Genomic DNA, 17,146 nt, shown 5'->3' on the forward strand with positions numbered 1-17,146 from the left:
GCATTTGGAGAAAGTGAGATATAAGTGAGATCTAAAAACTGACCAAAAGAGGAGGGGGAAGAAACAGTCCATGCTCTAAAGGACAGGAATGAAAATGAACGAGGTGCATCACCAGAAGGCTGCAATTCAGAGGGTGAAGGGACTAGGGGCAAGAGATGAACCTGAGAGGGAAGCAGGGGCCAGACCAAGGCGGGCCTTGGATACCTTGTGAAGGAGCTGATAATGGTGGCCTAAACCTACGGCAGTCGTCCCATTCAACCTCGTCTCGGGAGGATTAAACGGCTTCTTACTGCCCAAGCATGCCCTGTAGTACCATACTGGCCTGTCTTTGCACAAGTCATCCCTCCTTCTTGAAGGCCTTCCTGTCTCTGCCTTCTTATTTTCATCTCAGAAATCCCACATGGATTTCTGGCCCCAAAGAAATTAACTGGAGTTGGCACACAAAAGAAAAGTGATTGGTCATCAATGTTCTAGACTGGCATCTACTTGCAGGAAGGCACCGTGTCCTTTCCATGGTTGGAATCACAATATTTCACTCTGTTTGATACATGGAGTAATGTAAGGCACCTCTCAAAGGTCTCTTCCCTTATAACCTTTCCCAGCCCCAAGACTAATCAATCATTCCCTACCCTGTAAGCACACTTCTTGTAATAGACTTCGGGGTGAGAGGATCCAACTTAATAACCAACTTCTTTCAGAACTGCCCCCATTGGTTGCAGCTGAGCAGTCAGGTTAGGGCAATGTGATCATGTGCCTTGGGTATTGCTGACTGAGTCAGGAGAGGACATGAGACTCAGATCTTGCCTCTCTCACTTAGAACCCAGGGCTGAGACCTGCTAGTAGGTCCCTGCTAAATGCTTTAGCTGGGAGGACATTTACTAGTACACTTGGAATCTGTGGGCTAGGCAACTTCTCCATTGTATGCAGAAGTAGAGTAAGTCATAAAAGTAAACCATGGCCACAGTTCTGGACAACTTTACAGTGTCTTGGTCTAGTCATTTCGTGAGCCTTGATCAAATGTCCTGATACTGATAGATGGGAAGACCTCTGTATCTCTATAACCAATACTAACTCTTAGTCTGAGGAAGCTAGAATGGGTTTCAGATACTGCTATCACATAAGTCCTGTTTTAAGTAGCTCTGATGCCTTGAAACAGCAGTTACTCATTTCTATACTAACGTCAAAGTGGATACACATGTGACATGGGTGCTATCACTTTCCCAGCCAATTCTCAAAGCAGACATGACTAAGTGATCACAGCACTATATCTGGGCCTCACAAGCCATCACAACAGGATTCCAGGTGGCCCCAAAGAAATTAACTGGAGTTGGCACACAAAAGAAAAGTTATTGGTCATCAATGTTCTAGAATGGCATCTACTTGCAGGAAGGTAGCGTGTCCTTTCCATGGTTGGAATCACAATATTTTGCTCTGTGTTTGACACAAGGTCAGTGTGAAATAATGCTTGCTTGGAGGCTAAATTGTGACTATTGTTTTAACCTGATTGCTCATTCTTGCCTCTACCTTCACCCATTTTAGCTCAATGGAAGTCTAGAAAGGATTCATTCTTTCACACTCTAAGAAACAAGGTAAGTAATTAAATAGGTACAGAAAGATCTGAAATACAGTAGTGCACCTCACCCTCAGGCACACACTTACAAACCCATCTCTGCCCGTCTGTAACTTGTTCTTCTTTTTTATCCCTGGGGATAGGGTCACATTTTAAAGTTACATTGATTTAGGGCAGCAGTCACCAATCAGTGGTCCGCGGACCACTGGTAGTCCATGAGGTCGGAAAGGTTGGCGACCACTGCTCTAGAGCATGGTTGCTCAAATCCTTACAGAATCAGGGCACGCTGTTATTTCTGTCTTGTGACTTATATATATACATTCAGAAAGTGGGGCCTATTAACCTATTTGTAGATTAGTTTTTGTTTACCCATAATTTATCACAAACTTACTTTCATTGTAAAAAAAATGATCTAACTACCACATGATAACCTGCAAACTTCAGGAGCTGTAAAACATGTAAACTTAAGGAAGTGTGAACTACAGAAAATCTGTAACTTTCAGAAACTATGTCTGTTACAACAAAGCCAAGGTTATTCCTCTCCCTCCTTAATGTCTTTATCAATGACACTAGAGGCACAGGTGTGGTCCCTAGGCCTGGCCAGCAATCAAAGCACAAGCGTCTGGCATGGAAGGGCAGGTCCCAGCTGACCTCTGGACCTTAAGCAGCACCTGGGCCCCCGGGCACCCCCCTCCACCTGAGTCACAGCACCCGAATCCCCACGCAGAGATGAAGTAAGCACGCCACAGGCTGGGGTGCAATATGGGCCTCTGGGCCATCCAGCGGTGCTGCACGGAAGCCGGGCAGGCAGCGTGCTCTCTCCTGACTGGCCTTGCAGACTGGCTCCTGCGCGTACCCACCGCAAGCCCGACTGGCCCCTGTGGTCCTGGAGGCTGCCGCCCGGCTCACCTGGAAGATGCCACACGGGTGCGAGACAGGCTCCTCGCAGGTGCCCAGCACCTGAAGGCGGGGGAGAGGGGGAGGAGGCTTCCCAGCGCATGATCCCTGGCATCCCAGGGGAGGGTAGCAGGGGGAGTGAGAGAGAGCTCAGAGAACACTCCCCATTCTCACCGCACCTCCGGTGTCATCCCTGCCTCCAGGTAGCCAGCAAGAGGTTGCAGCACATTGCAGAGGCCGGCCATGTTCTGCGCTGCCCCCTGGTAGTCATAGCCAGAGATTGAACTCTGGGTCGAATGACTGCCCAAGGGGACAATTTGCATATTAAGCTTTTATTATATAGGATAGGCTCAGTTCCTCTCTGTCCAACCATAGCAAAAAGTTTTTCTGACCACTTCAGCTGACTATGATTAGTAAGCAAGCACCATAAAAATCAGTACATACCAACTCCATTAACTGTTTGAGCTGACCAATCTCTTCTGGCAGCGATCCAAGTTTGTTGTTACTTGCAATTAAGACTTTGAGAGGCAGACCACACAGGCAGGCGGGCAGGGTGGACAGCTGATTTCGACTGAAAAGACAATACAAGGGCACATGTGAACATACAGGCCACTCCATACCATTTGTGAATCTTTTTCACAAGCAAGGAGAAAAAGAGTGAGCTGAAAAGACACTTAACAAATATGAAAATCCAATAAAGTTTCTGTATATGTAATAACTCAAAACTCATATGTATAAGACAAGAAAATATATTTTACAAAAAGAGAGGCATAGCTGTTCTGAGGTAAGCACAAGGAACCTCTGCAGACGCTGAGCCCATGGCCAGCCAGGGGACAGGTGGGCAAAATGCCTTGCATCACCAATAGCAACAGGAAGCTGGTGCCAACTGTCATCTTCCTGACAATGTGAACAGGAAATCCTGAGAGGACCGAAGGCATTGTCTCACCTATTTTAGTAATAATGGAGAGATAATTTTCCTGCAACTCACAAAACCACCAGCCAATTTCCAACGTTTTGACTCACTGTGGCTGTTTGCTTAGGTATGTGCAAGAGAGCTACTTAAAAAAAATCATTATTGCTGAGTTTTCTGAGAGGTGGGAAAATATTGAAGAAATGAAGTCTAAGAATCATCCACACGTATATGTCAGTGACTTATTTTATCTCCTCCCTCACAAGCAGCCCCTTTCCTGGTATCAAGTAAGGAGACAGATGGTTTTCGGCTTCCCTTTCTTTTCTGACCATTCTGCTGATGAAGTCAACAACCAGACAGTAAACATAAAATTCTGTTGTATGTCATGGATTGCACCTACTTAGAACTTCTGTGTGTAAAGCTTCAGAGGCTGTGGTACTGTATGCATGTATTTATGGGTGCATATAACATCTGTGTGTGCAAGGGCATGAGACAGACAGATGGACTGCAAACACACAGATTGTTACCAGTGGTCATTTTGGGGGGAGTAGGTACAATGAGTGGATTTTATTTTCTTTACTACATTTTGCTGAATTTTCCAAAATGACTACAAAGTGCTTTTATAATTAGGAAACATATCCTATATAATATGCAAATAGACCGAATGGTGGAACGACTGGTTGCTATGACGTGCACTGGCCACCAGGGGGCAGACGCTCAACGCAGGAGCTGCCCCAAGGCAGCAGGCCCCAAGGCAGCCAAGGTGGGTGCGAGCAGGACCCGCCCCCCCTCCCGGATCGTCCCGCCAGTCGCCCCACAAAAGGAGGTGGGCTGGAGAGGGGAGACGGGACAGGCGAGCGGGAGGTGCCAGGCCAGCCAAGGTGGGTGCCAGTGAGGGCCCCCCCCAATCGCCCCACCAGTCGCCCCACAGATCGGCCCTGATTGCCAGCCAGGCCTAGGGACCCTACCCATACACAAATTTTGTGCACCAGGCCTCTAGTATCATTATAAAAAAATAAACTTCATCTGGATACTGGTTATATAAATGCTTCTTTTGTGAAAATTCATTAAGATGTACATTTATGATCTGGGCATTTTTCTGTATGTGTAAAGGTTTTACTCTCTCATTCCCCCATACCATATGAGAGTGGAGGGATCTGGTTAGCTAAAGGGTATCTCTAGCTACTGGGCTCATAAAAAACAGGTGTTCTCTTGAAAGAACCTTCCTAATATGGGTACTCTGTTGTAACCACCCTGACACCTCTCCTGCTCCTGGTCCCCAATTCCCAGGTAATGAGGTTTTAGCAAGAAAAGATACGGCCACATCTTCTCTCTACTGCCCAGGCCCAAAGAGAAAGCTATTCCCAGAGAGGAGCATAAGAATGAGAAAACTTTCTCTATGAGGGTCCAGCAGAGGAGAGGAGACTGAGAGCCCTATGGGGGTGGGGGTGGGGGTGGGTGTTCCTGGCACTAGAAAGACCAGCTAGCTCTTCACTCCTTCCTGGTTAGGATGACAGGCGAGAATAAGGGTGATGGGCTCACCCTGGCCCTCTCTCCTGATCTCTGGGGATAGTGGCAGGAGAATCTAGGACTACTAGCCTGTCTGTCTGTCCTCTCAAACCCCTCCTGCACCCTGTCACATCCACAGGAGCCAATGGGGCTCTTCTGGATGGAGGAGGAGAGGCCCTGCTTCCTGATGCCTGCTGGGAGAGCTTTCTTTAAATACACTACCTCCTGCCCTGACCGGTTTGGCTCAGTGGATAGAGCATCGCCCTGTGTGCTGAAGGGTCCCCGGTTTGATTCCGGTCAAGGGCATGTACCTTGGTTGCGGGCACATCCCCAGTCGGGAGTATGCAAGAGGCAGCTGATCGATGTTTCTCTCTCATCGATGTTTCTAACTTTCTATCCCTCTCCCTTCCTCTCTGTGAAAAATCAATAAAATATATTTAAAGACACTACCTCCTGAAAGGAGAACTCAATTTATCAAAAGGTGGCAAATAATTTGGGATGTAATTCGTGGTTATAAAATATTCATTAATATGTAATTTCATAAAGTGAGGATTGGTAAATTAAAATGTTAATAAGACAATTTTATTATTTGAGCTATACTAAGCTTCCTTTTCAAGAGATAATATTGGGAACAAAGATAATTATGTTCAAAAATTTCTACATTCCTATTTTCCACAGAATCAATGATTACAGCTGAGATCTTTCCTTTGTTTCTTATCTTGGAAACTCAGATTTAAACTATTCCCAGTCTCACTACCTTAATGCAGGCATCTAATCATATTAACAGATTTTGAATTGGAGAGGCATTTATCTTACTATTTAAGTAATGAAATGAAGGCTCTGTTTATTCAGAAGCATGAGTATTTGAAATAGCTTGGAATTCTTCCAGGGTGGGTACTAATTGAAAATAAAATAAAATTTAAGCTTGTGAAAGCATTTAGTTTCTTTGATAGGAAAGAGTGCTATTTATGCTAAAAGCTGCTGATGAGATAGGTATTTATTTATGCCCCACACATTCCTGTATTTAATCACCAGTAGACCAATAACATGCCAAGTCTGGTGATAATACAACATGCCACAGACCTGGGGCACATTTCTTCTACTGCATCTATCTGTTCCCTCGGCCTCTACCTCACATATTTTATCACAGGATGTTCCAGTATGACTTTTAATTTCCCCAATTGAAAAAGGAAATACACATGCACACAAAATCCCATTAGCTCTCCAGCAGGTATTTATAAAGGAGAGGAGAAATCGTTCCCTTTAATCCTCTGCCCACATCAGCAGCCTGAGCTTTTTGAAACCACTCATCTGGCATTTTTCTCAAGCAAATAAGTGCCTCAGGCTGAAATCCACTACCCTCCCCTCCCACTAGTCTCCTGGGGGCCTGAGCCCTATAAATACCCCTTTGAGGAAAGAATGTGTAAAAATAAGGCCATTTAGTGTCTGATAAAGTAACATTTACCTTCAAATCTAGCCTGTGAGCCATATCTGAAAACAAAATAAAAAATTAACTCACTCATTACAAAAGAGTAAATTAGTGGGGAAAAAGGGCCACTCACTCAGTAGTAGAAATCATAGATCCAGTCATGGTGGCCAGAAACTTCCTGCCATCAAAGAGCCCAGCTCACCCAGCATCCCATCAGTCTCCCTGCCCATCAGCATAGCGGATGGCACAGGGAGCAATGAGGAGAGGGAGGCAGGCAGTGGGCTTTTACCACAGTTACTGTTAATGCTTGTCATCCATCTTTCTCAGTTGAATGACTCTCCATTAGATTTGTCTATGTCCTAATTCCAAGATGGAACAAGGCAGCTCAACATAGTATGAACAATTTTGATAGCCTAAATTTCTCTTGGTTTCAAGTATCACTTAATCTAATTCTTAAATTAAGAAATTCACAAGCCAGGTCATTTATTTGTGGTTTTACTTTTGCAGAGTCTTATTTTAGTGTATTTTGACTATGGCACTTATTAATATGGCACTTATTATTAATGTTTTCAAACTTAGTATTTGACAATTTATTATTGGTTTATTAGGGAATTATTTCCTTTAAAGTATGTGATGATGAAGGCATGCTATATTGTTACATGTGACTTTATTATCAGGGCATCATATGTATTTTTTATTCTACTGGACTATAAGAGTGAGCAAAAGTAGGTTAATAATAACAATAAATACAATAACTAATAATAAATAATTATACAAAAATAAACTCACAACTATAACCCTACTTTTGACCACCCCTGGACATTCTTTTTAAAAATGTGTTTATTGATTTTAGAGAGAGAATAAGAGAGAGGGAGAGAGAAACATCGATTGGTTGCCTCCTACACGCACCCTAACAAAGGACTGAATCCACAACTTGGGCATGTGGCCTGACTGGGAATCAAACCTGTGACCCCTTGGTGCATGGGACAATGCCCAACCAACTGACCACACCAGACAGGGAACTTGTATATCTTTTTTTTAGTATGTATGTGTATTCACTTAATAATGAAACATGGAACTCACACTCAACAGAAAATAATTTATAGGGTGATTTCTATAACAAATCCACTTTAACTCCCTTGATAGAAAGATCACCAACTGTGGAATTAGAAGACCTGATTTCAAATCTCATCTCTGCCACAAATCATCTATATAACTAAGGTTAACCTCTCTGGCTTTGTCGTCCATGAAACATAATACCTTCCTAACATGACACATGAGATTTTGAATGCAAAAGTATTTGGCCCAACACTAAATCCATATATAAAGATTAAACCAAGCCCAACCATTAATGTTGCCAACTATTAGGGAGGTAACCAAAAGAGCATATGTGCTTAGCTAGGTTTTAGTGGTTTTTATTTCGTAATTGCTAAAATTTCAGTCACTTTTAGAATATGGTTTCATATTTCACTTATTGAAAACATATCAATTAAAAATAAAGATCATTATTCTAAGGCATACTGAGGAGAACCAGGCCATACACTTTCAGGCCAAAACAAACCTTATAACTATTTCCAATGTGGAGAACCAACATCCTAAATAATAAAAGCCTAATATGCAAATCGACCAAACAGTGAAATGACAGGTCAGCGGGGGGGCAGGGCCGGCGAGCAGGTGGTGCCAGGCCAGCCAAGGCGGTTGCCAGCGGGCAGAGGGAGGGGACGGTGATTGGGTGATGGCGTCATCCCCCCGATCGGCCTGCTGGTCGCCTCCTGCAGAGGGAGGCCACTGGCGGCAGTGGTGGGGAGCCCACTGGTCACCTCCCACAAAGGGAGGCCAGACATCCCCCAAGGGCTCTGGACTGCAAGAGGGCACAGGCCGAGCTGAGGGACCCTTCCCCCACACCCCCGCCCCCAAGTGCATGAATTTTTGTGCACCAGACCTCTAGTTACAACCACATGGATGACTTCTTTATCCATCATCTCTAATTCCAGGATCCCACCAGTTCTCAAGGAAACCATGCATATCTAAAGATCACCACCTCCATTTACAATTTGGTTTCCAAAGAGAAACAAGTAATGATGAATAGATCACAATTCTTTTAAGAAAATGTCACAGCATACATCTGAAGGGACACAGAAAAAGTAGGCCAGATTTCCTGGTTGACACCCTGGGCAGCTCACCCTATATTAGTCTCAGCCAGGGAGGGGAAGGAACAAGTATGCAGTACTTACTGTTATTGTTTGTTTAAATAGCATTAATTGTCTGTGCATGGCACGGGACCTATAGTCAAGAGCAATTATTACTGTAGCCAAGTAAGTTTCCTTTTTCACAGGATACCTCACCTAATTGTGTTTTTATGTTCTTTTTGCATGCCCTATTCACCTTTCATTAAAGGCAGAGTAACTTTTCTGTTTTGTATATGACACTTGACCGTTAATTGTCTTCATGCACATAAAACAGTGAACCATATCCATAGAGAACCATTTCCTTTTCTTGCTTGGTCCATTCTAGAAAACCCAGCCAGGCAACATGTCTCACCCTTGTTTCCCCTAATGACTACTGGTTGCCCTTGCATCGCCAGCCTTCTCCCTTCATTCCCACCACCATCATATGTCTGAGACAATCACCAACAACAAGAACATTGCTTCATGTTGCCTGGTCATGTTTTGGTCAACTTTAATTTCATAAATAGAAAAGCTATAAATATAATTTTAATCATATTTTACATGAAATTATTAATCTCAAGTGAGATTATGAATATGCATAAAATCTGGGAGTCTATGTTTAAATTTAACTTTGAAAGCAGTTATGCTACCTATAACTTGAGTATGACAATCATTTGAAAATTTAAAATGTTTCAAAACTAGAAACACAGTATTTAATTTTGAACCAGTTCTTAAACACTATACCAACCCATTCCACACAGACATACAGGCCATGTTTGGAGAAGGCAGAGTCAACTTTAGAAAAGGAAACTGAAAGAAAAGCAGGAAGCACAAAGTGAGTGTCTAAAGCACCTCAGAACTCATGCAAATTGCTGCAACGGGTATTTCCCTGTGCAGTTCCACTGTGCATACCTGCACCATATTTGGCTACTGAAACTGAACTGGTTTCCCACAGTAACAGCCTATCAGTCTCCTCTTGAGTATAAACAAACCCTTTCTTAAAATATTCCATTTCTATAACCCTAACGGTCAGCAATCACTACTACCAATGTCTGTTTGAAATTACATTTCAAAGTGTGATTATTGAAAACTCGCCCCTTCTCAGTTATTCCTTCTCTTTTTTTCTAAAAGTTTTTCTAATTCCTAAAGGACAAGGCTCTAAAAACTGTTACTCTTAATTTCCTCTATAACATGTATTATGTTCTTCATTCTAAAAAGAAGTTAAATGTTCAAAATCAAATATTCAAAGAGAACTCAATATCCGATACTAGCAAGAATTTGCAAAACCCTTTCTAAAGCAACAATGTAGATTTTTGGATTTTAAGTATTAAGACTGTAGAGGCCTGAGCCCTACGTCCTGAAAAATACCAGTGTGCAAAACATAGTTGCCGGCACATAGAAAAACCATCACTACTAGTAAATGGCTAGGAAAGATGTTTAGCACTGAAGATAATTCCCCCACTTCCTGGAACCATGTTTCACATAGAATAGACTCTAATTTGCTTTACCAGGAAGTTACACCTACCTTACCTGCCATTTCCTCCAAGCCACTCTACCAAAGCCATGAAATTATATTTTTTGCTTTAACATTTCATTTTTCACAAAAAAGGAAAGGGATATTGATACTGATTTAAATCAGAACAGGCCACTCAGATCAACTCGTACCCATGGACAATGAATTAATGAAAAAAATGTAATAAAAATTAAGATGCCTAAAACATTATTATTCATCTATTTCTAAGAATTTTTGAATGTGTAATATAGACTGACATGCACTAATATAAGCCTATGTATAGCCTCTTATTTCTACTTATCCTTCCAAAGAAATGAGCCTTCATAATGCTTCTATCATGTAATTTAACAGACACTGATAACTCAGTTCCACTTAACTGCTCTAATACTTATACAAACCAGTAGCATATCCCCTTTATTGACAATATTATAAAATCCACTTACTGCCCTAGCCAGTTTGGCTTGGTGGATAGAGCATCAACCTGCGGACTGAAGGGTCCTGGGTTCGATTTCGGTTGGTTCTCAACCTTCTGGCCCTTTAAATACAGTTCCTCATGTTGTGACCCAACCATAAAATTATTTTCGTTGCTACTTCATAACTGTAATGTTGCTACTGTTATGAATCATAATGTAAATATCTGATATGCAGGATGGTCTTAGGCGACCCCTGTGAAAGGGTCGTTCAACCGCCAAAGGGGTCGCGACCCACAGGTTGAGAACCGCTACTCTAGGGTGTCACAGCGGACTTGAGTGTAGTCTTCTGCTTCTCAGGGAAGGTCACGTGCAAGAGGCCAATCAATGATTCTCTTTCATCATTGATGTTTCTCTCTCTCTCTCCTTTCCTCTCTGAAATCAATAAAAATATATTTTTTTAAATCCACTTACTTTACTCAAATACCAGACCTTTGTCACTGTTTTTCTTAGCCCGTATTGTAATTCTTATGACATGCCACAAAACTTGATTCAACAAATTCAACAAACAATTCTTGGGTAGTTATTACAAACTAGTGGCCCAGTGCATGGATTTGTGAACACTGAAAGGAAATTAATTAGAAGAAATATTTTAGTATAACTATTCGCCCTTTCTCTATAATAGAAGTGTCAGAGCTGAAAGAAAATTAGTAAAATATATATTAAAATAATATATAAATTGGTTAATAAACAATAACATAATATAACAACATAGGCATGACATAAAAACAAGAAAAACATGACATAAAAACAACATTGATAAAAATAATGACTGATAAATTGATTAAACTTATTCTAATATCTCTCTGTATACCACATTAAGAGCAAAAACACTTTCAAAGTGCTTGACTAATTTTCCTTGTGATGAAGTATTTACAACTTTAACTTTAACATCACATGCTCTTCGAACTCGAGAGAAAGCAACATATAACTGACCATGTCCGAAAACGGGTTGAGGTAGGAATATTCCTACTCTGTCTAGAGTTTGTCCTTGTGATTTATTAATAGTCTTCACAAATGCTGGCATCACGGGAAATTGTCTTTTGAATTAATTTAAATGGGAGGCCAGTGTCAGATGGGGACAAATCAATTCTTGGAATCAGAACAACCTCTCCTTCCACAGATCCTGCTAATACTTCAGCTTTGATTATGTTAGGTCGCAATCTTTTGATAATAACTCTGGTACCATTACAAAGATCCCACTTACTATTAAGATTTCTCAGTAGCATGATGATTGCACCTACTTTCAATTTTAATTTATGACATGGCATTCCCAAACAAGTAATACTATTAAGAAATTAGGTGGGAGAGCCCGAGGAAAATGGCGACCAGCAGGAAGGTAGGGAGGGAGAGAGTGTGAGAGTGCAAGGAAGTGATAGAGGAGTGTGTGGAAGTGTGTGGTGTGTGTGTATGAGCTAGGGACAGTTAGATTCTGCAGGTCTTCTAAGGGGCTGCTAAACCGGGCAGTCTTAGGCGGCGGAGTCCAGCTCCCGGCGCGGACACTCCTAGGCGGCCAGCCCAGGCACAGCGACCACGCCATCTTGGGAAACAGAGCTGCTTGAGACTAGGATCCTGGCCTCAGCACCACCCAGTCTGATCTCAGACGCATACCAGGACCCTGCAGCCACTGGGGACAGAGACCTGCGACCACAGCTACAGACCTGCGGACACCAAAAGTTCGGAGATCCCCGCGGCAGATCCGTGAGTAACAGAGCCCACCCCCCCTTCCCGCGCAGGCTCACAGGCAGCGCCAGAGTAACTAACTGATAGACCCACCCCTTGCCGGGACCTCAGGGCTGCAGGAACTTTGGCCTAGAAGTGCACAAGCACCTTGGAACTGATCCCTCGTGCACTGCCAGCATTGGAGCCCTGGGCTGGGAGCAAACCAAACGCGCCAGCACCAGGAACTGATCCTACTTGAACTGCGGGCTTCAGAGCTCTGGGCTGGGAGCAAACGCGCAAACGGGAATTTGTCTGCTTAGCACAGGCCCCGGGACCCCGTTTCTCGGGGCAGGAGGCAGCACCAAGCACCAGTGACTTGACTGTGTTTCTTATCACCTGCGCCTGAGATCCTGATTCCCTGTGCATTCATACTAAGAGCCAGTGAATCCAATTCCTGGTGCAAGGGCACACAGGGACCCTGATTCTCAAGGCGAAGTCGCGCAAAGCAACAGAGACTCTGATACTGGACTCTTGGGGAACTCTGACTCCTGGCGCATGCTAGGGGGCTCTGGTTTTCAACACGCTCCAGGGGGGTCTCTATTTCAGCACGGTGCAGGCAGGGTCCCTAATTCTAAGGGCACATACGAGGCCACATTGAGCGCTGGCAACACTGACTCAGAGCGAGCCTGGTTCCCACCAACCAACAACAACCACACATCTTAGTGTCAGAGCTCTTCAGTGACACTAAGGTGGTGGGAGGCTCCCACTGCACACGGCCCAGGCCCACGCAACCCGACCTTTGATCCATCGGGAGATAAGCAGAATGAAGAAACGACACAACACCCAGAGGAAAGACAATGAGGAATCACCAAGAAAGGAAATTAATGAAGTTGAAGCGTGCAACATGACAGAAAAAGAATTCAGAATAATGGTTGTACAATTCATTCACCGGATGGATGAGAAAATCAACAACCTATGCAAGAATCAGGAAGAAATGAAAAGTGATATAGCTACAATCAAAAACACCATGGAAAGTTTCAACAGCAGGCTGAAAGAAGCAGAGGACCGAATTAGTGAGTTAGAAGATAAGGCAGAGAAACAAGCTCAATCTGAACAGCAACTGGAGAAAAAAATTAAAAAACAGGAGGAGAGCCTAAGGGAGCTTCGGGACAACATGAAACGAAGTAACATACGCATAATAGGGCTGCAAGAGGGACAAGAAGAGCAGCAAGGATTAGAAAATCTATTTGAAGAAATAATGACAGAAAACTTCCCAGATATGGGGAAGAAAAAAGTTACACAAGTACAGAGAGTCCCAGGCAAGATGAACCCCAAAAGACCCACACCAAGACACGTCATAATAACGATGGCAAATGTACAAGACAAAGAGAGAATCTTAAAGGCTGCAAGAGAGAAACAGAGAGTTACCTACAAAGGATCCCCCATCAGATTATCAAACGATTTCTCAACAGAAACACATCAGGCCAGGAAAGAATGGACAGAAATTTACAAAGTGATGCAAAGCAAAGGACTGAATCCAAGAATACTCTATCCAGCAAGGCTATCATTCAAAATTGAAGGGGAAATAAGAAGCTTCACAGACAAAAAAAGGCTAAGGGAGTTCATCACCACCAAGCCAGCAATGCAAGAAATGCTAAAGGGACTGGTGTAAAAAGAAGAAATAAAAAGCCCAGAAAGAAAACAGCCACACAAAAAAAGAAATGGCTACAAACAAGTACCTTTCAATAATAACTTTAAACGTAAATGGACTAAATGGTCCAATCAAAAGACATCGAGTGGCTGAATGGATAAAAAAACATGACCCATACATTTGCTGTCTACAAGAGACCCACCTCATTAAAAGGGACTCACACAGACTGAAAGTGAAGGGATGGAAAAATATCTTTCAGGCAAATGGAAATGAAAAAAAAGCTGGGGTAGCAATACTTATATCCGACAAAATAGACCTCAAAGTGAAGGCCATAACAAGAGATAAGGAAGGCCACTTCATAATACTAAAGGGATCAATACAACAAGAGGATATAACCCTGATAAACATATATGCACCCAATGCAGGAGCACCCACATACATAAGAAAACTCCTGGAAGACATCAGGGGAGAGATCGACAACAATACAATCATAGTAGGGGACTTTAATACACCACTGACATCACTGGATAAATCTGCTAGACAAAAAATCAGCAAAGAAACAGCAATCCTAAATGACTCACTAGATCAGATGGACTTAATTGACATCTTCAGAACACTTCACCCCAAAGCAACAAAATATACGTTCTTCTCAAGTGCTCATGGGACATCTTCAAAAATAGACCACATATTGGGTCACAAACAAAGTCTCCCCAAATTCAAGAAGATTGAAATCATACCAAGCATCTTCTCAGACCACAAGGGCATAATATTAGAAATAAACTACAATAAAAACAACCCAAAATACTCAAACACTTGGAAGCTGAATAGCATGTTATTAAATATTGATTGGGTTACCAATGAGATCAAAGAAGAAATTAAAAACATCCTGGAAACTAATGACAATGAAAACACAACAATCCAAAACCTTTGGGACACAATGAAAGCAGTCCTGAGAGGGAAGTTTATAGCTCTACAGGCCTACCTCAACAAACAAGAAAAAATGGTAGTAAATCATCTAAATCTACAGCTCAAAGAATTAGAAAGAGAGCAACAAGAAAAGCCCAGAGTGAGCAGAAGGAAGGAGATAATAAAGATTAGAGCAGAAATAAATGACATAGAGACCAAAAAAACAATACAGAAAATCAATGAAACCAAGAGCTGGTTCTTTGAAAGGATAAACAAGATCGACAAACCTCTAGCCAGGCTCACCAAAAAGCAAAGAGAGAGGACCCAAATAAACCAAATCAGAAATGATAGAGGCGAAATAACAACAGACCCCACAGAAATACAAATGATTGTTAAAAAATACTATGAACAACTCTACTCCAACAAACTAGACAACCTGGAGGAAATGGACATATTTCTAGAAAAATACAACATTCCAAAACTTAATCAGGAAGAATCTAAAAATCTCAACAGGCCAATAACTATGGAAGAAATTGAAGCAGTCATCAGAAAGCTTCCAGCAAACAAAAGCCCAGGACCAGACGGCTTCACAGGGGAGTTTTACCAAACATTCAAGGAAGAACTAAAACCTATCCTCCTCAGACTACTACAAAAAATCCAAGAGGAAGGAACACTTCCAAGCTCATTCTATGAAGCCAGCATCACCCTAATACCAAAACCAGGTAAAGACAACACAATGAAAGAGAATTACAGGCCAATATCCCTCATGAACATAGATGCCAAAATCCTCAACAAAATCTTAGCAAATCGGATCCAGCAGTACATCAGAAAGATCATACACCATGACCAAGTAGGATTTATCCCAGGGATGCAAGGATGGTACAATATCCGCAAATCAATCAACGTGATACATCACATAAACAAATTGAAGGAAAAAAACCACATAGTCATATCAATTGATGCAGAAAAAGCATTTGACAAAATTCAACACCCATTTTTGATAAAAACTCTCAGCAAGGTGGGAATAGAAGGATCATACCTCAACATAATAAAAGCCATATATGACAAACCCACAGCCAACATCATACTCAATGGACAAAAACTAACACCATTTCCCCTAAAAACAGGAACAAGACAGGGATGCCCACTCTCACCACTCCTGTTCGACATAGTACTGGAAGTATTAGCCATTGCAATTAGACAAGAAGAAGAAATAAAAGGCATCCAAATTGGAAAAGAGGAAGTAAAACTGTCCTTATTTGCAGATGACATGATATTATACTTAAAAAACCCTAAAGACTCCATCAAAAAACTATTAGACTTAATAAAAGAATTCGGCAATGTAGCAGGATACAGAATTAACGCCAAGAAATCTATGGCATTTCTATACACCAATAGTGAACTTGCAGAAAGAGAGACTAAAAAAGCAATCCCATTTACCATCTCACCAAAAAAATTAAGCTACCTAGGAATAAACTTAACTAAAGAGGTAAAAGACCTCTACTCAGAAAACTACAGGACGTTGAAAAAAGAGATAGAGGAAGACATAAAGAGATGGAAGAACATACCATGTTCTTGGATTGGTAGAATCAACATCATTAAAATGTCCATACTGCCCAAAGCAATCTATAAATTCAACGCACTTCCCATTAAAATACCAACGGCATATTTCACAGACCTAGAACGAACTCTCCAAAAATTCATCTGGAACAAAAAACGACCCCGAATAGCTGCAGCGATCCTGAGAAAGAAGAAAGTAGGTGGGATCTCAATACCAGATATCAAGCTGTATTACAAAGCCACTGTTCTCAAAACTGCCTGGTACTGGCACAAGAACAGACATATAGATCAATGGAATAGAATAGAGAGCCCAGAAATCAGCCCCAACCAATACGCTCAATTAATATTTGACAAAGGAGGCAAGAACATACAATGGAGTCAAGACAGTCTCTTCAATAAATGGTGCTGGGAAAATTGGACAGATACATGCAAGAAAATGAAACTAGACCACCAACTTACACCATACACAAAAATAAACTCAAAATGGATAAAGGACTTAAATATACGACCGGAAACCATAAAAATACTAGAAGAATCCAAAGGCAACAAAATCTCAGACCTATGCCGAAGCAATTTCTTCACCGATACAGATCCTAGGGCATTGGAAACTAAAGAGAAAATAAACAAATGGGACTACATCAAAATAAAAAGTTTCTGCACAGCAAAAGAAACCATCAACAAAACAACAAGAAAGCCCACTACATGGGAGAACATATTTGCCAACATTATATCTGATAAGGGCCTAATCTCCAACATTTATAGGGAACTCATACAACTTAACAAAAGGAAGATAAACAATCCAATCAAAAAATGGGCAAAGGACCTAAATAGACACCTTTTAAAAGAGGACATTCAGAAAGCCAAGAGACATATGAAAACATGCTCAAAGTCACTAACCATC

At 41.9% G+C, this 17,146-nt stretch overlaps 1 protein-coding gene across 4 annotated transcripts in view; it reads right to left on the minus strand.

The window, feature by feature from the left end:
• Nucleotides 1-17,146, minus strand: part of LRCH1 (leucine-rich repeats and calponin homology (CH) domain containing 1) — a 239,925-nt gene that overhangs the window by 88,554 nt on the left and 134,225 nt on the right. For all 4 annotated transcript variants that reach the window (XM_014535734.1, XM_014535736.1, XM_005861408.2 and 1 more), the window contains exon 3: nucleotides 2,912-3,038. In XM_014535734.1, the coding sequence (XP_014391220.1) occupies nucleotides 2,912-3,038 (127 nt within the window). The remainder of the gene's footprint in view (nucleotides 1-2,911; nucleotides 3,039-17,146) is intronic.

This window comes from Myotis brandtii, unplaced genomic scaffold, assembly GCF_000412655.1.
Source record: "Myotis brandtii unplaced genomic scaffold, ASM41265v1 scaffold15, whole genome shotgun sequence".
Lineage (NCBI taxonomy): Eukaryota > Metazoa > Chordata > Mammalia > Chiroptera > Vespertilionidae > Myotis > Myotis brandtii.